The 20,479-nt window shown below is 48.4% G+C and overlaps 1 protein-coding gene across 4 annotated transcripts in view; it reads right to left on the reverse strand.

Annotated features, from left to right (window-relative positions):
- Nucleotides 1–20,479, reverse strand: part of TSC1 (TSC complex subunit 1) — a 50,839-nt gene that overhangs the window by 18,896 nt on the left and 11,464 nt on the right. For all 4 annotated transcript variants that reach the window (XM_073555993.1, XM_073555994.1, XM_073555992.1 and 1 more), the window contains 10 exons: nucleotides 19,149–19,301; nucleotides 10,967–11,111; nucleotides 10,119–10,273; nucleotides 9,914–9,987; nucleotides 9,639–9,805; nucleotides 9,421–9,527; nucleotides 9,060–9,183; nucleotides 7,920–8,032; nucleotides 7,729–7,789; nucleotides 7,504–7,596 (listed from right to left, as the gene is read on the reverse strand). In XM_073555993.1, the coding sequence (XP_073412094.1) occupies nucleotides 7,504–7,596; nucleotides 7,729–7,789; nucleotides 7,920–8,032; nucleotides 9,060–9,183; nucleotides 9,421–9,527; nucleotides 9,639–9,805; nucleotides 9,914–9,987; nucleotides 10,119–10,273; nucleotides 10,967–11,111; nucleotides 19,149–19,301 (1,192 nt within the window). The remainder of the gene's footprint in view (nucleotides 1–7,503; nucleotides 7,597–7,728; nucleotides 7,790–7,919; nucleotides 8,033–9,059; nucleotides 9,184–9,420; nucleotides 9,528–9,638; nucleotides 9,806–9,913; nucleotides 9,988–10,118; nucleotides 10,274–10,966; nucleotides 11,112–19,148; nucleotides 19,302–20,479) is intronic.

Below are 20,479 nucleotides of genomic sequence, written 5' to 3' on the forward strand. Positions count from 1 at the left end.
CGACATAGCAGGGGTCGGGGGTCACTACTTACCAGTCACACTAGGCGATCCTGACGTCTTCCCGCCCACGTCCACGCCACAGGAAGCCCAGCAGGAAGCTGACAAGAAACGGTCCAGGACGTTCTCACGCGACCAGCAATAATAAGCGGGGGAGCCGGTCGGAGGTAAGTATCACATGTAGCGATATCGCTAGCAACATCGCTGCAACGTCACAAAACCAGTGACATTATAGCGATATCGCTTAGTGTGACAGGCCCTTAAGAGCCGCCGTTAAATCGCAATCCACCCATCAGCTCTCGTCACATGATCACAGGGCACCGATGCATTGGCATGACAACCGGGGGTCTGCAAAAGACCCCCCCCCATGCTTTTCATTGCAGTTCTGCTATGAGTGCTGCCCCATGGCCGGTGTTCCTAGCAGATGACCATTTCTGCTACACATAGCAGGAAGCTATGCTATGTGTAGAACAAGCCATAACCCCTGGCTTAACATACCGGGTTTGCCATCCCAAATTTTGTGGCTGGATAATCTGTTCCCTATGCTTCATTATGGTACCCCTTGCTCCCTCTTGGTTCCATATGATCTCTTGCTTTATGAGTAGGTTTGATGAATATGTCTATTGCTCATTTTGTACTATGTGCCTGACTGTTCATAGTTCTATGCTGTACAAGTCTTATCCTGTTTCATATTGTCCCCCTTAAAAATTGTTTTTTTTTGTGTTTCTCCCTTTTTTCTACTAACATTTATAGGTCACATTCTAAGGGACCCATGGTTATATTAGTTATAGGGGGGGGGGGGGGGGTTGGGTTGTGTACAAGAGGTATGGCTCAAATCTGTATGTTAAAACTGTGTGCCTTGTCTCAATTTTGTAAGTTAAAACTGTTTAATAAAAATAATCTGATTTAAACAAAAAAACAAGCCATCAGAAGAAGATCACAGCTTCAAGTCTAATAAGGATCCTATTGAAACCAGTAAAAAGCATAGTTATATTTATATATATTTTTTAAAAAGTTCAAATAACCTAGCCCCCTATTGCCCCATTCAAAATAAAAACAAAAATACACTTTGGCATCGCTGAGTTCAGAAACACCAGATCAAGATGTATAAAGAATTAATCTGATCGTTAAACGGTGTGGCAAAAATAAAAAAAATTGGGGTGGTTGCAGCATTCCAATAAAATGCAATAATGGACGTGATCTACCACAAAATGGTATCAATAAAAAGGTCAGTGCAGCATGCAAAAATTAAGCCCTCACCCACCCTAAACTTCCCAATTGCTGCTCCCCCATTGATCCCAAAGCGCACCGAATGAATTGAGTAGAGGCTGAGCATGCACACCTCCAGTGGTCCCAGCTAGAATGGAGAATAGCTCTGAGATTCAATCAGAGGAGGCTCTGTCTCAGGGTTGGTGGAAGTCCCAGTGACTAGGAACTTCTCTTCTCTGGATAAGGGGCAACTTCCATGTCTGGAAAAACAGGATTTTTTGGGTTGCTTACCGTAAAATCTGTTTCTCGGAGCCTTCATTGGGGGACACAGAGACCATGGGGTGTATGCTGCTGCCACTAGGAGGCTGACACTATGCACAAAAAAGGTTAGCTCCTCCTCCGCCGTATACACCCCACCGACCGGCAGGAAATTCCTCAGTTAGTGAGAAAGCAGTAGGAGAAGTAACGGAATAGATTGAAAACAGAACGAACAACTCAACTGTAACCTATCGACAAACATAAGAACAGGAGTTGTAGAACATGGGAGGGTGCTGTGTCCCCCAATGAAGGCTCCGAGAAACAGATTTTACGGTAAGCAACCCAAAAAATCCTGTTTTCTCGTTCGCCTTATTGGGGGACACAGAGACCATGGGACGTCCCAAAGCAGTCCCTGGGGTGGGAAACAAACTTCCATCAGGCCAGTGGACTCACCACCGCAGCCTGCAGAATCCTACCTAGGCTGGCGTCCGCCGAAGCGTAGGTGTGGACCCTGTAGAATTTCACAAAAGTGTGAACCGAAGACCACGTTGCAGCTTTGCAAAGCTGCAGCGCAGAAGCTCTGTGGCGCACCGCCCAGGAGGCACCCACCGCCCGGGTAGAGTGCGCTCTGATCCCTGAAGGAGCTGCACGATGCTTGACCCGGTATGCCTCCAAAATTGCCGATCTGATCCAGCGAGCAATAGTGGCCTTTGAGGCTGGGTGACCTTTCCTTGCACCGTCTGGAATGATAAACAGAGTCTGACTTCCGCAAGGAAGATGTCCTGGCTAGATAGACTCTCAATGCCCTGACCAAGTCCAGCTTGTTCAAGGATCGCTCCCGAGGATGAGCTGTGCTCGGGCAGAAGGATGGCAGAACAATGTCCTCATTGAGGTGAAACGAAGATACCACCTTCGGAAGGAAAGAGGGCGGAGGCCGCAGAACTACCTTGTCCTGATGAAGTACCAAAAAGGGAGAGCGGCAAGAAAGGGCCGCTAATTCCGACACACGTCGGATGGAAGTAATGGCCACCAGAAAGGCCACCTTCCAAGAAAGGAGGGCAAGGGAAACATCCCTGAGAGGTTTAAAAGGAGAACCTTGCAGAACCCCAAGAACGAAATTAAGATCCCAAGGATCCACGGGCGCTCGGTACGGAGGAACCGTTTGAGCCACACCCTGAAGAAAGGTTTTGACCTGGGGCCGGGAGGCCAGCGTCTTCTGAAATAAAATGGACAGTGCCGAAACTTGACCCCTCAAGGAACTGAGAGCAAGCCCCGCATCCAGCCCTGTCTGAAGAAACGCCAGAACAGAAGGAAGCGAAAAAACCATGGCCGCGATGTCAGTGGCCTCACACCAGGAGAAATAGGCTTTCCAAGTACGGTAATAGATCTTGGAAGAGGAAGGCTTTCTGGCGCGGATCATGGTATGAATCACTCGATCAGAGAATCCTGCCCGTTTCAAAACCTCGGTCTCAACAGCCACGCCGTTAAATTGAGCGACCGAGAATTGGGGTGGCAAATCGGGCCTTGCGACAGCAGATCTGCCCTGTCGGGAAGCTTCCAGGGGGCGTCCGCGAGAAGGTTGACAATGTCCGCGAACCAAGACCTTCTGGGCCAATTCGGGGCGATGAGGACGACTGGAATCCCTTCTGCCTTGATTTTCTTTAACAGCTTGGGAAGAAGAGGCAGGGGAGGGAACAGGTAGGGGAGCTCGAACTGTGACCAAGGAACGGCCAGAGCGTCGGAGCCCACTGCCAGGGGGTCCCGAGACCTGGACACGAATTGTGGTACCTTCCTTTTGAGGCGAGACGCCATGAGGTCTACGTCCGGGGTTCCCCACCGACGGCAGAGCAGATGAAACACCTCCGGATGTAGGGACCATTCCCCTGCCACGAGACCCTCGCGGCTTAGAAAATCGGCGGCCCAGTTGTCCACGCCGGGAATGCGAACCGCGGAAATTGTTGGAACAAAGGTCTCTGCCCATTGAAGAATTCTGGACACTTCCGCCAGGGCTGAGACACTCCGTGTCCCCCCTTGTCGGTTGATATACGCCACCGCAGTGGCATTGTCTGTTTGAATCCTGACAGGCAGGCCCTTGAGGCGCCGTTCCCAGTGGACGAGAGCCAGAAGGATCGCTCGTATCTCTAGGACATTGATCTGCAGAGCTGATTGTGATTGCGGAACACTGCACCCCAGCCGATGAGGCTGGCGTCCGTTGTGACAATCTGGGAAGAAAGGACCGCCCCGAGAAAATGAGGGGAGACGTCAACCACCAATTGAGAGACCGCTTGATCCGGCATGAAAGACGAACCGGATGATCCAGAGACAGAGCCGACCTGTTCCACCTGGACAAAATGGCCTTCTGGAGGGGCCTGGCGTGAAACTGGGCAAAGGGAACTGCCTCTATTGCTGCCACCATCTTCTCCAGAATCCTCATGGCTGTCCTGAGAGATGAAAACCGTGCAATCTGTAGTGATCGGACGCCCTGCTGCAGGGAAAGAATCCTGTCTTGTGGGAGAAATACCCTTGACTGACGAGTGTCGAAAAGGCGGCCCAGAAACACAAGGCGTTGAGTAGGGATCAGACAGGACTTTTTCCGGTTGACGATCCACCCAAAACTGGACAGGGTGTCTAGAACGATCGCCACACTTAGGCGGGCCTGATGAAAGGAGGGAGCCTTGATCAGAATATCGTCGAGATACGGAAAAAGAACAAGACCTCTGATCCTCAACAAGGCCATCAACGCCGCCATAATCTTCGTGAAGACCCTGGGAGCGGTGGCGAGCCCGAAAGGGAGCGCGACGAACTGATAATGTTCGTGGTGACTCGCAAACCACAGGAACTTCGGATGTCCGGGAAATATGGGCACGTGTAGATAGGCATCTTGGATGTCTATGGAACACATGAATTCCTGCTCCTCCATGGAGGCAATCACCGAGCGAACCGACTCCATCCGGAAGTGGCGGAGGCGAACTCTCTTGTTGAGTAACTTGAGATCCAAGATGGGTCGAACCGCCCCGTCCTTTTTCGGCACCACAAACAGGTTTGAATAAAACCCTGTGAATCGTTCCGATTCGGGAACGGGCACAATCACCCCGGAGCTGAGGAGAGAGGCGATGGCCGAACCGAACCCCGGGATCAAGGCAGGATCCCATGGCGGACGGGATTGGAAGAAGCGATCCCGTGGAAGAGAAACGAACTCTATTTTGTATCCTGTCGAAACCTCTCTGACCCAAGCGTCCTCTACTGAGGCGAACCAGACGTCGCTGAAGAAAAGAAGTCGACCTCCCAATTGGAAGGGACCCACGGAAGTCCGATGATAGTCATGCGGACGTAGACCGTCCAGATCTAGATCTGGGTGGTCTTCCCTGGGAAGAGTGGGACCGCCAGGACGGAGTGGGCCTGAAGGAGACCTTCTTTCTTTCCTGACGTGCTTGTGGCCTTTGCTGGTTGGAAGGGTTGTCCGCCGCATTGAAACGACGGAAAGACCGAAAGGGACGGAACTGACGCCTTGGAGGAGGTCTGCGAGGCTTGGATTGGGGGAGAAGAGAACTCGTACCTCCGGTAGCGTCCTTAATAATCTGGTCCAATTGGGACCCAAAGAGACGCACTCCTTGAAAAGGCAGATTAGTCAGAGACTTTTTAGAGGACAAGTCCGCCTGCCAGGCCTTGAGCCAAATTGTACGTCGGATTGCCACGATGTTGCTTGACGCCTGAACCGCGCAAGATGCGGCATCCAAGGAAGCAGAAAGCAGATAATCCCCCGCATGGGAAATCTGATTGGCGAGATCGGCCAAATGCTCCGGTTGTGCCTTATCCAGAATGCCCTGCCGAAGGTCCTCTGCCCAAGCGGATATAGCCTTTGCTGCCCAAGATGAAGCAAACACTGGACATACCGCCGCAGATGCCGCCTCGAAGGCAGACTTTGCTAGGGATTCTATGATTCTGTCATTAGAATCCTTTAGAGACGCTACACCCAACAGCGGAAGAACAGTATTAGAGAGTCTGGATACGGGAGGGTCCACTGAAGGAGAAGCGGCCCAGTTGTCCGTGAGCTCTTTAGCGAACGGATACAGCACGCCGAGATGCTTTCCTCTTTGAAAGCGTCTAGTCGGATCTTCCCTTTCCTTGGTAAAAATCTTCCCAAACTCGGAATGAAAGGGAAACACCCTGGAAGGTGTTTCCGCCCGTCTGAACGAAACCTCCTGATCTGAGGATTTCGCAGGGGCGTCAGTGATGTCGAAGGTATGTTGAATCGCGGCAATGAGGTTCTGCACCGTAACCTTCATGTTCGCATCCTGATCCGAATCCAGCTCTAAGACCCCTTCAGATTCCGAAAGCGCTTCACCTGACTCGGGAGAGGAGGCCCGAGAGGGAGACTGCTGGTGAGTATGGGGTGAGGTAGGGCGAGGAGAGGACTCCGCCTGGAGATCCTGCCTGGGTCTCTTGCGACTGACACTGGCTGGCTCAGATGGGACGTCCTGGGAAGTGCTAGGTCCCGCAGAAGCTCCCAAGGGCAACTTATCCAGAACGGCTACTAGGGACTGAGACACCTTGTGAGGGAAGTTTGCGGTTGCACGAAGAACATGCGAAGAACTTGACTAGGGTGCAGGGGAGGGCCGAAGAGCGGGTACGATCAGCCTTAGGGATAGACATTGTGAAAAACCTGAGGTAGTGACGGAAGGTTGGGGGACAGAGGGCGGAGAAGGGTCAGTCTGCCGTGCAGAGCTACTCACGGTCCGGTGTCCCCAAAAGCGATGCAGATCAGGGAGAAGTCCGGCTGGCCGTCCCAAAGAGGCAAAAAGCTGCTTGCAGAAACTGCTCAGGGGCTGGGGAGCCTCTCCAGCTGCGTCCGGCTGGCAGGCTGTGAAGATGGCACCTGCCTATAGAAAAGTGCGGGTCCCGGGGAAGGGCGGAGCTCCTCGCAGGGTTAATAATTGCTGCCCTCTAGCCATAATATGCTGGGCAGGAGAGGGAAAGGCGGGGGGAGGGCCTGGGGAGAGCGGGAGTGAAGCCCGCTTAGTAGAAAGGGGCGGGGGGCGTGGCCGCGACGCTGTGGTAGGCCCGAACACAAGCCGGGGCCTAAATCAGTTGCGGCGGCCGCCTGTCAGCAGGGGGTCGGCGCGGAAGACGCGTCGCAACACCGGGCCGCGTCCCTGCCCAGAACTGCCCGACTCCAGCGCTACCCCTGCCGAAATGGAAAAAAGGGGGGGAAGCGCAGAACGAGGCCCGTGAAGACCCGGGGCCTGCATGGATGCGGTGACCATGGGGGGATGCGGGGCGTGCAGGGACCCTAACGTGGTCCCCCTGGCGACCGCTCCAAGAGAAAACGCCGGGGGAAGACTGACATACTCACCCAGGCAGGGGGCCTTACAATAAAGGTACCTGAAAATCCCACGCTGTCTGTCTCTATGAAATCCGCGCCTCATCCAACCTTCAGGCTCTGGTAGGCGAGAGGGTGGGAGGCGGGGGGCAAGGACCGTCCGTGCGGCTGGCACCTACTTGTGCGAGGCTCCTGGTCCTGCTGCGGAGGCCTATGAGGATACGGGGTGACAGTACACGCCGTACTCGTAGTCTCTTTGTGGGAGTACGGATGTGACTGTTCACTCCGTATCCCTCCGGAACCTGCAAAGAAACGACGCACACTGAGGTAGATATGGGTCTAATAAAAGACCCGTGTCCACCTCCTACTGACACTAAGCTAAACTGAGGAATTTCCTGCCGGTCGGTGGGGTGTATACGGCGGAGGAGGAGCTAACCTTTTTTGTGCATAGTGTCAGCCTCCTAGTGGCAGCAGCATACACCCCATGGTCTCTGTGTCCCCCAATAAGGCGAACGAGAAACCTCTACTCTTTATAGATAAGCTTACGAGCAGGGCCCTCACTTCTTCGGCAATTGTTGAACTGGGCTACATTGTATTGTTTTTATTGTCTGTATACATCCCCGCTTAATTGTGAAGTGCTGTGGAATTGGTTAGTGCTATACAAATAAAAAAGATTTAATCACCAGGTCACCAATCAGTTCTAACCAAACAACACTCACCTTCCTCTGCGTTACTCTGGTCTGCTGTAAACTCTTCTATCACCTCAGGGAGGTCACTCAGCGACACCATCTTCTGAACTTTGGACGTTTTATCTATAAAGAATGAAAAACAAAACCAAAAAAAAAATATTAATTGCAGCGTAGAAACAAGACTATAGCACCCTTAAGTGCACAAAGTCAGGGTAACCGGTAACCCCATAACACATGCCCCCTCCAGCACCATACCGAAACCCATTTCTCCCATGCTGAGCTGTTGCTTGAGCTTCTCCTGATTCAGGGATTCATTCTGTTATGAAGAAAAAAAAAAAATTATATATGTGTAGAACAAGCCAGATATATCTATATATAATATATATTAATTATAGCAGCTTGGGAAGCAGATAACAAATATCAAGGTCTGTCTTCATACAACTTGCCTTTCTGGGGGTCAATGTCGTGTAAGAGACATTTGTGGTCTGCATGGGTTCATCAGAGCTGAGAACGGGAGGAGGGGATGTTGCTGGTTTACCCATAGGGGTTCCTTTGCTGCCTACAAAATTGACCACATCAAAGTACACATTAATTCATCCAACATTTCTCCAGTATCTAATAATCCAGAAAAGCATTAGCCAAAACACAGAACTAGAAGTCTGGGAGACAAAATCCTTCCTAGTAAGAATTTGTGGTTCCTGGTTCCCCCCAACCACACTATCGATAGTGAGCTCTGGGAAGGACAGACTAATATCTGACTGATGGGAATAACTTATTGATCTATTGAGGTCCGGCCTCTGCAGCACTTGGCTGAATGGGGCACTTATCCTGGTTAGTTCGGTGCAGCAGTGCACAATCAGGACCGCCACGCTACTCATCCTCAACTGGATTAGCTGCCTTTTAGATACATTTAATTTTCCCACTTTTCTCATTTATCCCTCTAAGGAACTGAACCTGCAATCACTTGATTTAATCCAATATTAAGTCACTGCAGTTTATTTTATAATTTATGACCTTCTACGAAACTCTGCCACAGGCTGTTCCTCCGAGGTGGACTAACATGGCTGACACAAGGTTTCCGGATGCCATGATCGCACTGCAAACGGGGCTATCGCTGTTAGGACGGCTGCCATGTTTGTTACCAATCAAATACGTCATGCTTTACAGAGGCATTTAAAAATGTTAAATCCTCGCCATCTGAGCCAGCTCTGATTATGCTGTGTAAGGCCAGGATCACACACACAAGGAACTTGGACGAGTCTTGCATCTTAATATCTGGCATTGCCGCCGGCAATCAGGAGTGGAGCGTGCGACTGCATAGAAATACATGCAGCCGCACGCTCCGCTCCTGAGTGCTGGTGGCAGTGCCGGGTATTGACGTGTGAGACTCGTCCGCATGTCGACAGCCTCCACACCTCAGAGTGCACATCTGCCCTAAATGTATGGTGTAAGTCGCTAAGGTGTTAGATAGGTGAATGAATCTCGGAGCCAAAGCAAGTGGCTGAGGAGGACATTGACTGAGTAAAGAGGTCTGCTCCTGAAAAACCACTAGATACTACAGTGCCTAGGAGGTGTCCATCACTTACTCTGTGCGCTCATGGCTTTGCCAGGAGGTCGGGAAGCAAATAGAGAGACGTCTGGCTGCGCTCCGACTGGGGAGCTGGGAGGAGTAGTCATCCCACACAGAGTGGAAGGGCTCCATAAAGAGTCCTAGAAATAACAAACATCACAAACTATTGAATGCATAATAAGGAAAAAAAGTGGATGGAAGCAATAGCATCATGCAATAATTGTTTATGACCTGAAAAGAAGAAAAAAAAAAAAAAAAAAAAACCAACAACACAAACCAAAACTTGGAAATGCAAGATCAAATTATCATGTATCAATTAAAGAACGTTGATCCCATCTGTCCTCCGACAACATCATTGCTTGCCTGGCATAACCTACCTGTGCCATCTCTGCTGGCAGGCGGAAAGCCTGGATTCCAATGTGCTGCATTAAGGGCTCCTGTGTGCAAAGCCGAGGAGTGGAAAAAGGTGTGGAGGAGTCGCTTCCTAGCCAGAAGGAGATTTAGAATAATTCAATCACAATATAGAGATTACGCTGCCCACAGCTCGGATGTGTCCGCGCCACCCCAACTTACTAACCGTATACCAGTTACTCACCATGGCTACTGGAGGTCTCAGGGTGGGGGCTAGAGACTGCGTCATGTTGCCTATATCGAAGCCGGGCAGAAAGGGGAGAATATCCTTCTTCATAGGACGCTTCGTTAGGGTCCAGAGAAATTTTGGCACATTCAACAACTATGTCGTGAGTTTCCAATCTTTTCCACCTGAGTAACAAAAGCCAGTAAAATGGAAGGAATAGTTAATGTGCTTGTCAAAGGACCAGGTGACATGACATCTAGGGAGATTTTAAGATGTTAGTGAGTGCTGTGTACCTGCCCGGGTCCAATTCATGGTCTTTGGAGCCTGTGACCAGCTCTGGATGAATTCGTACATGTTCCATCATCGGCTGGGGAGAAATATACATACATTAAAACGGCATGAAGTCGTCATAGAGGCGCTCCATGCAGGAAGAAATTGAGGTTGTTTTACCAACCATTACTAATTCTGAAAGACTAATCCACATCATACACCTTTTACCTTCACTATTTCTTCGAACGTTTCGAGGTTTTCCTTCATACTGTAATGGGAGCGCAGGAACGACACAAAATTACATGGATACATCCCATAGAGGCGGTGGAAGAGTGCGTACACGCTGGCATGTAGATGGACGAGGCAAGTCTCCGCTACATGACCTGGCATGAGCAGAAACAGCAGATGTGTCATTAATCGACATGCATGTCCCTGGAAATCCAAGCTGGAGGCCCAGCCCAAAACAGCATGTACCATATCAATGGCTCCTATATATAAATAGCAGCTCCAATGCTATCGCTCTTCAGTGCCAGGATCAGTCTTCATGAGGCTGGGTATGAACAAAAACAATGCCATTTCTGCAACATGGCAGTTTTCACCTGTGCATTTTGCAGCCAAACGAGAGACAAGAACACCGGTTTCTTTTTTACATGGGGGAATGTAGAATGTAAAGAGAATGCCCAAGTAGTCACCAACCCTAGTAATAACGACAGGTGGGTAAGCCTTAACTAAGAATTAGAGGGGGACGATCGGCCCCCTCATGGCTTCTCACAGGCTACTTGTTCATTCTGGTATGCCATATACAGGCCCTTCATAGCAGAAGGGTCTGCACCCCGCAAGAAGAGTCTGCCACTGGCCACAGACAGGACACCAATGGCACATCCTTCCTCAGTTCACCCCTTTCCTACAGGAGTCAAAGCTATGGATACCCCAGTGTAAATATAGCACCAGAATGCATCTTTAGTGCTGGGCACGTGACACTGGCATTGCTCACTGCAAAACCTGGAGAATAAAGATGTACCCCAATGAACACACCACAAACTGGAGAAAGAAGAAAGTGTCTTTACACTCCTCACCTGGGTTCTTCAAGCACCAGGCTGACAGGCGGCCAAAAATGTCAAAGAACTCATGCAGATACTGTTTCCCGGACTGCGGGATCATTGGCAGCACGGTGATTAACACTAGGACCGCTGTGGTGAGAATGACGACATCTGTGTCCGTCTGTAAAACACGAGTGGTTAGCAGAGGGGTTACCACAAACTCCCGGCAGCATAATGGGGTCTCAACTGCCTACAGCCTGGGCAGACACCAGCACCAATCAACTTCAAGTCAAACCACAGTCATCACCATGGACTGATCTGGGTCTACTAAAGATCTACCAGGAAAAAAAAAAAAAAAAAAAAAATTAAAATTATATATATTATATATATATATATATATATATATATATATATATATATATATATATATATATATATATATATATATATTCCAATTAGATTTACCTACCAATACAAAAAAACACCCTTAAGAATAACTTATTAAATACACTTTAAAAGCCTAAAGGACACAGACTACTTGATGGGTGCCCGTCAGGAAGAAAAAAAAATAAATAAAAAATAATGAATGAGGCACTTGTGATGCGGATACAAAATTTAGCCAGTACTTCTCATGTTTGGCTCCATGACGGAGTTAGTCCCCTGATGAACCCAGAGGTTCAGTCGGGGAAACACGTTAGGGCATGGGATTAGAATTCTAGATCCTGATAAGTGCTTCACTTAGGCAAGTATGGGGGCTTACAGCACAATTTCAAGCTTATTTTTTGTCTATGTGGCCACGTAACTATCCATTGGATCACTAAAAAGAATGGCTCAATATTTACTTTGACCATTGATGCACTTCTGATTTACTATATTCTTAGGAACTGTGTTTACATTGTCGCATATGTTTTTATAGACAGGGTGCTTTTAAGGACATATAGGATCATTCGACATTGAGCAGGGGTGCCATTACATGCATTTAAGGTTACTTGGTCCCTCTTGATAAATAAGTCTACTACCAGAGAGGTGCTTAAGAGTGTCCTTGGTTTTTAAAGTATATTCAATAAAAGTTATCTTTTAATCCCTTCAAGACCCTGCCGTTTTTAGGTTTTTTTTTTTGTTTCTGTTCTTGCTCCCCTTCTTCCCAGAGCCATAACTTTTTTGTTTTTCCTTTAATATGGCCATGTGAGGGCTTGTTTTTTTGCCGGACGAGTTGTGCTTTTGAACACCATTATTGGTTTTACCATGTTGTGTACTAGAAAATGGGAAAAAAATTCTAAGTGCGGTAAAATTTCAAAAAAAATGCAGACTTGTTTGGCTTTAACCCCTTTCTGACATCAGATGTACTATCCCGCCCATGGGACCTGGGCCCCTATGCCCATGGACGGGATAGTACTTCTAGCGCAATCAGCAGCGCCCATGTGGTGAGCACCGCTCATCGCGGCCAGGTGTCAGCTGATTGTGTCGGGTGTCAGCTGTGATAATGTCAGGGGCAGTCACTGACCGCCCCCGACACGTTAACCCCTTGCACACCGCGATCAAACATGATCGCGGTGTACCGGGGGTTAAAGGGAAGCATCGGCAGGGAGGGGGCTCCCTCTGTGCTTCCCTGAGCCCCCCACAGCAGCACAATGTGCAGCGCTGCTGCAGAGGGCTCCTTCCCAGCAGGCCCCCGAATCCAAGATGGCGACGGGGGCCTTCGGAGGCCTGCAGGGAGCTCACTTCCTCAGTGCCTGCAAAGCGCAGGCATGAGGAAGTCTGCAGCAGTGCCTGTGACAGACCGCTGATCTGTCACAGTGATCTGTGATGTGACACATCAGCGATCTGTCACAGGACAGTGATGTCCAACCTGGGACTAAGTAATAAAGTTTAAAAAAAAAAAAAAAAAACCACAACAAACAAAAGTACACATTAGGTATCGCTGCGTCCGTAACGACCTGCCCTATAAAATTGTCCCATTAGTTAACCCCTTTAGCGAACACCTTAAAAAATAAAAAAACAGAGCAAAAAATAATGATTTATTATCATACCGCCAAACAAAAAGTGCAATAACGCGCGATCAAAAAGAGGCATATAAATATCCATGGAACCACTGAAAGTCATCTTGTCCCGCAAAAAAAAAAAAAAAAAAAAGCCGCCACACAGCATCATCAGCGAAAAAATAAAAAAGTTATAGCTCGCAGAAAAAAAGCGATGCAAAATTTTTTATATAATAGTTTTCATTGCATAAAACCGACAAAACATAAAAAAACGACCTAAATGAGGTATCGCTGTAACCGTACTGACCCGAAGAATAAAACCGCTTTATCAATTTTAGTCTAGTTTCCAAAATGCTGTCATTTGTGGGGGTTTTCCACTGTTTTGGTACATCAGGGGTTTTCCAATCGCGACATGGTGTCAGATTTCAATTCCAGCCAAAAACGTCAAATGGCACCGATTCCCTTCCGAGCTCTGCCATGTGCCCAAATAGTGGTTTACCCCCACATGTGGGGTATCAGCGTACTCAGGACAAATTGCACAATAACTTTTAGGGTCCTGTTACCCTTGGGAAAATAAAAATTGGGGGTGAAAAGATCATTTTTGTGGAAAAAAAATAAATAAATAAAAAGGTTAGCTCCTCCGCAGTGCACGCCCCACCGACCGGCAGGAAATTTCTCAGTTAGTGAGAAAGCAGTAGGAGAAGTAACAGAACAGATTGAAAACAGAACTGTAAACAACCAACAGTCATAAGAACAGGAGTTGTAGAACATGGGATGGTGCTGTGTCCCCCAATGATGGAGCCGAGAAACAGATTTTACGGTAAGCAACCCAAAAATCCTGTTTTCTCTTTCGCCTCATTGGGGGACACAGACCATGGGACGTCCCAAAGCAGTCCCTGGGGTGGGGAAAAAAAAAAAACAAAAAAAAAAAACAAACTTCCATCAGGCCAGCGGACTCACTACCGCAGCCTGCAGGATCCTTCTACCTAGGCTGGCGTCTGCCGAAGCGTAGGTGTGGACCTTGTAGAATTTCACAAACGTGTGAACCGATGACCAGGTTGTAGCTTTGGAAAGCTGCAGCGCGGAAGCTCTGTGACGTACCGCCCAGGAGGCACCCACTGCCAGGGTAGAGTGCGCACTAATTCCCGATGTTTGACCCGGTAGGCCTCCAAAATTGCCGATCTGATCCAGAGAGCAATAGTCGCTTTGGAGGCCGGGTGACCTTTCCGCGCCCCATCTGGAATGATGAAGAGAGAATCTGTCTTCCGCAAAGAAGTCGTCCTAGTTAGGTAGACCTTCATCGCCCTGACCAAGTCCAGATTGTTCAAAGATCGCTCCCGAGGAGGAGTTGGACTCAGACAAAAGGACAGGAGAACAATATCCTCATTGAGGTGGAAAGTGGACACCACCTTAGGAAGGAAAGAGGGCGGAGGCCGCAGAACTACCTTATCCTGGTGGAGTACCAAGAAAGGGGAGCGGCAAGAAAGCCGCCAATTCTGGCACGCGCCGGATGGAGGTGATGGCTACCAGAAAGGCTACTTTCCACAAAAGGAGAGAAAGGGAAACATGCCTGAGAGGTTCAAAGGGAGGACCTTGCAGAACCTCGAGAACCAGATTAAGATCCCATGGATCTACGGGCGCTTGGTACGGAGGAGCCGTGTGAGCCACACCTTGAAGGAAGGTTTTAACCTGAGGACGGGATGCCAACGTCTTCTGAAATAAAATGGACAGCGCCGATACTTGACCCTTTAAAGAGCTGAGGGCAAGACCCGCATCCAGCCCCGCTTGAAGGAACGCCAGGACAGAAGGGAGCAAAAAACACATGGGCGGAATGTCATTGGTCTCGCACCAAGTGAAATAGGCTTTCCAAGTACGGTAATAAATTTTGGAAGACGATGGCTTCCTGGCTCGGATAATGGTATGAATAACTCGATCGGAAAATCCTGATCATTTCAAAACCACGCCGTTAAATTGAGCGGCCGAGAATTGGGGTGGCAAATCGGACCTTGCGACAGCAGATCTGCTCTGTCTGGAAGCTTCCAGGGGGCGTCCGCGAGAAGGTTGACGATGTCCGCGAACCAAGACCTTCTGGGCCAATTCGGGGCGATGAGGATGACTGGAATTCCTTCCGCCTTGATTTTCTTCAACAGCCTGGGAAGAAGAGGCAGGGGAGGGAACAAGTAGGGGAGCTCAAACTGCGACCAAGGAATGGCCAGAGCGTCGGCGCCCACTGCGAGAGGATCTCGAGCCCTGGATACAAACTGTGGACTTTCCAGTTGAGGAGAGAAGCTAGCAGATCTACGTCCGGGGTTCCCCAACGACGACAAAGCTGGAGAAATACCTCCGGATGTAGGGACCACTCTCCCGCCGAGAGACCCTCGCGACTGAGAAAATCGGCGGCCCAGTTGTCCACGCCAGGAATGTGCACCGCGGATATTGCCGGGACTGAAGCCTCTGCCCAATGAAGAATCTTGGACACTTCTGCCAGGGCTGAGACACTTCGTGTTCCCCCCTGGCAGTTGACATATGCCACTGCTGTGGCATTGTCTGTCTGAATCCGGATAAGCAGGCCCCTGAGAAGTGTCTCCCAGTGAACGAGAGACAGATAAATCGCTTGTATCTCGAGGACGTTGATCGGCAGGGCTGACTCCTGAGTCGACCATTGACCCTGAACAGTGTGATTGCGGAACACTGCTCCCCAGCCGAGGAGGCTGGCATCCGTTGTCACAATCTGCCAGTGAATGGGGAGGAATGACCGTCCCAGGGAGACGAGAGGAGAAGTCAGCCACCAAATGAGGGACTGCTTGACCCGGTATGAAAGACGAAATGGACGGTCCAGGGAAAGAACAGACCTGTTCCACCGAGACAGGATGGCGTGTTGGAGAGGTCTGGAGTGAAATTGAGCAAAGGGAACCGCCTGTGTCGCCGTCACCATCTTTCCCAGGACTTTCATGGTTGTCCTGAGAGATGGAAGTCGTATGATCTGCAGCGATCGTACATCCCGCTGCAGGGAACAAATCTTTTCTTGTGGTAGAGAAACCCTCGATCGACGAGTGTCGAACAATAGACCCAGTAACACAAGACACTGTCGGAACAAGGCAGGACTTTTGAAGCCGGGAACTAAATTTGAGACGGCGGCCGCCTGTCAACACGGGGCAGCGCGGAAGTCCCGCAATGCTGCCGCGGCCACCCACAAAGACGACGCTGCCTGAACCGGGCTCTAAGATGAAGCCCCCGAGGAATACCGGGGGGGGCGGGGTTGGACAAGGCCCGCCCGGGGCTTAGATGAAATGCGGCGACCGTCGGGAGGCGCGGGCAGCGTATAGAACCTGCGGCGCTGCCCTGGCGCCGCTCCATAAAGGTACCTTCTTTATCCAACGCCGTCTGTAATCTTTCCAGTGTCCGCACCTCGTCCGATCGACAGGCTCTGGTGGGCGAGTGGGTGGGAGGCGGGGGGCAAGGACCATCCGTTGCTGGCACGCACCTGTGCCGAGCTTGTGGTCTGCACGGAGAGCTATGAGGATACGGGGTGGCAGTACACACCGTACTCATAGCCTCTTTGTGGGAGTACAGTTGTGACTTCTCACACTATCCCTCCGGAAACCTGAAAAGGAACGACGCACATCGAGGTAGATATGGGTCTAATGAAAGACCCGTGTCCACCTCCTACTGACAGTAAGCTAAACGGAGGGATTTCCTGCCGGTCGGTGGGGTGTACACTGCGGAGGAGGAGCTAACCTTTTTTTTGTGCATAGTGTCCGCCTCCTAGTGGCAGCAGCATACACCCATGTTCCCTGTGTCCCCCAATGAGGCGAAAGAGAAATATGATTTTTTATTTGTACCGCTGTACGTTATAAACTTCTGTGAAGCCCTTGTGGGTTCAAAGTTCTCACCACATATCTAGATAAGTTCCTTGGGGTTTAGGTACATCAGGGGCTCTCCAAACGTGACATGGCGTCCGATCTGAATTCTAGCCAATTTTGCATTGAAAAAGTCAAACGGCGCTCCTTCCCTTCTGAGCTCTGCCATGCGCCGAAACAGTGGTTCCCCCCGACATATCAGGTCTCAGCGTACTCAGGACAAATTGCACAATAACTTTTGCAGTCAAATGTCTCCTGTTACCCTTGGTAAAATAAAAAAAAAATTGAACCTGAAGTATTTTTTTTGTGAAAAAAAGTTAGATGTCCATTTTTTTTTTTAAATATTCAAAAATTCCTGTGACGCACCTAAAGGGTTAATAAACTTCTTGATTGTGGTTTTGAGCACCTTAAGGGGTGCAGTTTTTAGAATGGTGTCACTTTTGGGTATTTTCTATCATATAAACCCCTCAAAGTGGCTTCAAATGTGATGTGGTCCGTAAAAATAAAATGGTGTTGCAAAAATGAGAAATCGCTGGTCAACTTTTAACCCTTATAACTTCCTGACAAAAAAATTTTGGTTACAAAATTGTGCTGATGTAAAGTAAACATGTGGGAAATGTTACTTATCAAGTTTTTTGTGTGCCGTATCTCTGTGATTTAAGGGCATAAAAATTCAAAGTTGGAAAATTGCGAAATTTTCAAAATTTGCGCCAAATTTCCGTTTTTTTTCACAAATAAACGCAAGTTATTTGAATGAAATTCTACCACTATCATGAAGTACAATATGTCACGAGAAAACAATGTCAGAATCACCGGGATCCATGGAAGCGTTCCAGAGTTATGACCTCATAAAGGGACAGTGGTCAGAATTGTAAAAATTGGCCCGGTGATGAACGTGCAAACCACCCTTGGGGGTGAAGGGGTTAATAGGTTCACTAAATGCTAAAACTGACCTGCCATTATGATTCTTCAGGTCAGTCTAGGTTCTTTTTTTATCCAAGGGGTGAAAAAAAGTCTACATAGTTATAAAAAAAAGAAAAAAAAAAAAATTGCACAATTTTCCGAGACCCATAGCGTCTCCATTTTTCGTAATCTCGGGTCGGTTGAGGGCTTATGTGCCGATTTGACATTTTTATTGATACAATTTTGGTGCAATCTTTTGATCGCCTGTTATTGCATTTTAATGCAATGTCGCGGCGACCAAACAAACATAATTCTGGCGTTTTGAATTTTTTTCTCACTACACTGTTTAGCGTTCAGATAGATATTTTTTTTATTGATAAGTCGGGCAATTCTGAACGATGGGATACCAAATCTGTGCATGTTTGATTTTAATTGTGTTTTATTTTTAATTGGGCAAAAGGGGGGAGCGATCTGAATATATATATATATATATATATATATATATATATATATATATATATATATTTTTTTTTAACCTTTGGCATGCTTTAATAGCCTCCTTGGGAGGGTAGAAGCTGCCATAGCCCGATCGGCTCTGCTACATATAGGCGATGAGTAGAGTAGCAATTTACTGAATTGTTATGAGCGCCGACCACCGGGTGACACTCATAGCAATCTGGCACTGACAACCTTGGAGGTCTCCAGGAGACCTCAGGGTGTCATGCCGATCACGAGACGTGGGTCACCCGATCACGAGACGTGGGTCACCCGAGTGCGTATTTCCGGCCCGATGGCCGGAAGCACATGTTAAATGTCACTGTCAGAGTTTGACAGCAGCATTTAACTAGTTAATAGCGAGGGTAGCTGGCAATTCCACCTACAGCTATTGCAGGCAAATGTCAACTGTTCAAAAACAGCTGATATGTCCCGGTAAAGAAGTGGGCTCAACGCCGGAACCCACATCAAAGAAAGGGAAGCGACCTCCGCCGTACTAGTACCCAAAGGTCGTGAAGGGGTTAAAGGGGGGGGGGGGTCGCCTTCGTATGAATTGAACATGAAGTCAGATCAGCTGCAACCCAGCAGCGCCTGCTTCCTCTCAGCACCTGGCAGTCACAATTGCTGGGATGGGAGGAGAAAGGGCTTCTTATGCTGGTTAACTACTGTGCATAAAGCAATCAGAAAAGCAGAGAGGATAGAGAAGCCAAACCTACAACGATCAGCTGATCTCCCCAAAATACTCACTTCTGTGTCCAGGAAAGTTGTGTGGAGACCCCCCCGCCCCAGTGATTGAAGTGGTCATTGCCCAGCATTGCTAGTCTTGGACAGCAGATCTGATCACGTAGGCAGGAATACAGGCAGATCTGCCATTAATGCATCTTGTACCACACATAGTGGTAGTCAAACTTTTTTCCACCCAAGTATCACTAATAACCCAGGTGTTAATTCAACTCCTCCCATCAATGTATATTACTTTACCTTAAGACACTTCAATAAGGACTGTAGGACGGCAGCTTGTGACAACTTGTGCTTCCAAGATGGCTGACGGCGAATCACATGGCCCAGTAGTGTCAGGGTTGGTAGACGAGTGGCAGCTTTACCTAAATATTCATTTATCTTATCCAATAAGTGCTGCAAAAGAGAAGACGAAACAGAATCATCTGCCAGAACCTGTAATACTCAGAAATGACGGTGGATTGGGACTCCGAGACCACTATTGATCCTGATAATAAAGGGTACACAGCTCTGATATAGTGTTCACTCAACTTTACCATCTTTTTCCCCCTGCATAGCAGGGCTCCAGCCCACCTGGGTGTTAAGGAAATGGCAGCTGGCCCCCATTAAACCAACTAAGGCACTGCACTGAACTGTGAATACACTTTTAAAAGGTGCTATGCGCTCCTTTAACAGAAGGAGACCATCCTTTCAAAAGTAACCACGCTCGCCACTAGAAACCCAACCTTCCCCTGGAAAAAGGAAAAGACGTTGTCCTGGCCATTGCAAAAAGCCTGGGTCCATTTCTTGGCTCACAACTTCAAGGATGGGGGAACAACTGAACATTGTGAGGTATCAGGACAATTAATTAGAGAAGAAACTAAGTGGAAATTTCCATTATTAAACTTTAGAAGATAGACCCTCTAGAGAAAAAGACCCAGCTTGCCCCACCTTAAATATGACATGCAAAGTTTGGGATAGAGGTAAAAATATTTTGGTCTCAGGACATACGGATTCTCCTCCTCTGTGGCATAACCCCAAATTATCTGTTTCCATGAATTAGAAGGTTTTAACAAGTGGGAAGACAAAGGGTTTCACTTACTATCTAGTGGTACATAATGGATCAGTCAGAAGTTTTGAACAAATTCCTTCTGAGTTCAATCTTCCACATGAAATTTTACCAATATCTGCAACTTCATCATGCATTTAATGCACAACTTAAGATTAATACCATTAGGCTATGTGCCCACATTGCATTTAAATCCAGACACTGAAAACCGAACTCCTTCCCAGAAATCGCGCGTTTATTTCCGCACGATTTTGCCGCGATTTTCGCGTGTGATATTCAAGCACTTTCCAAGCGATTTGAAGCATCGCTTGGAAAGTGATTGACAGGTTGGTCACACTCGTCAAACATAGTGTTTGACAAGTGTGACCAGGTTTTTACTATTGAGGCCGCCTATGCAACATCAATAGTAAAAGAATGTTAAAAAAAAAAAAACCAAAACGGGGTATATTTACCTTCCGACGTCCCGCGCAGTCTCAGCGACGCTCCCAGCGATGCCTTGCGAGACCTGTGATGACGTTGGTCTCGC

Source organism: Dendrobates tinctorius, unplaced genomic scaffold (assembly GCF_039654945.1).
Source record: "Dendrobates tinctorius isolate UK_male_01 unplaced genomic scaffold, ASM3965494v1 ptg000231l, whole genome shotgun sequence".
NCBI classification, from domain to species: domain Eukaryota; kingdom Metazoa; phylum Chordata; class Amphibia; order Anura; family Dendrobatidae; genus Dendrobates; species Dendrobates tinctorius.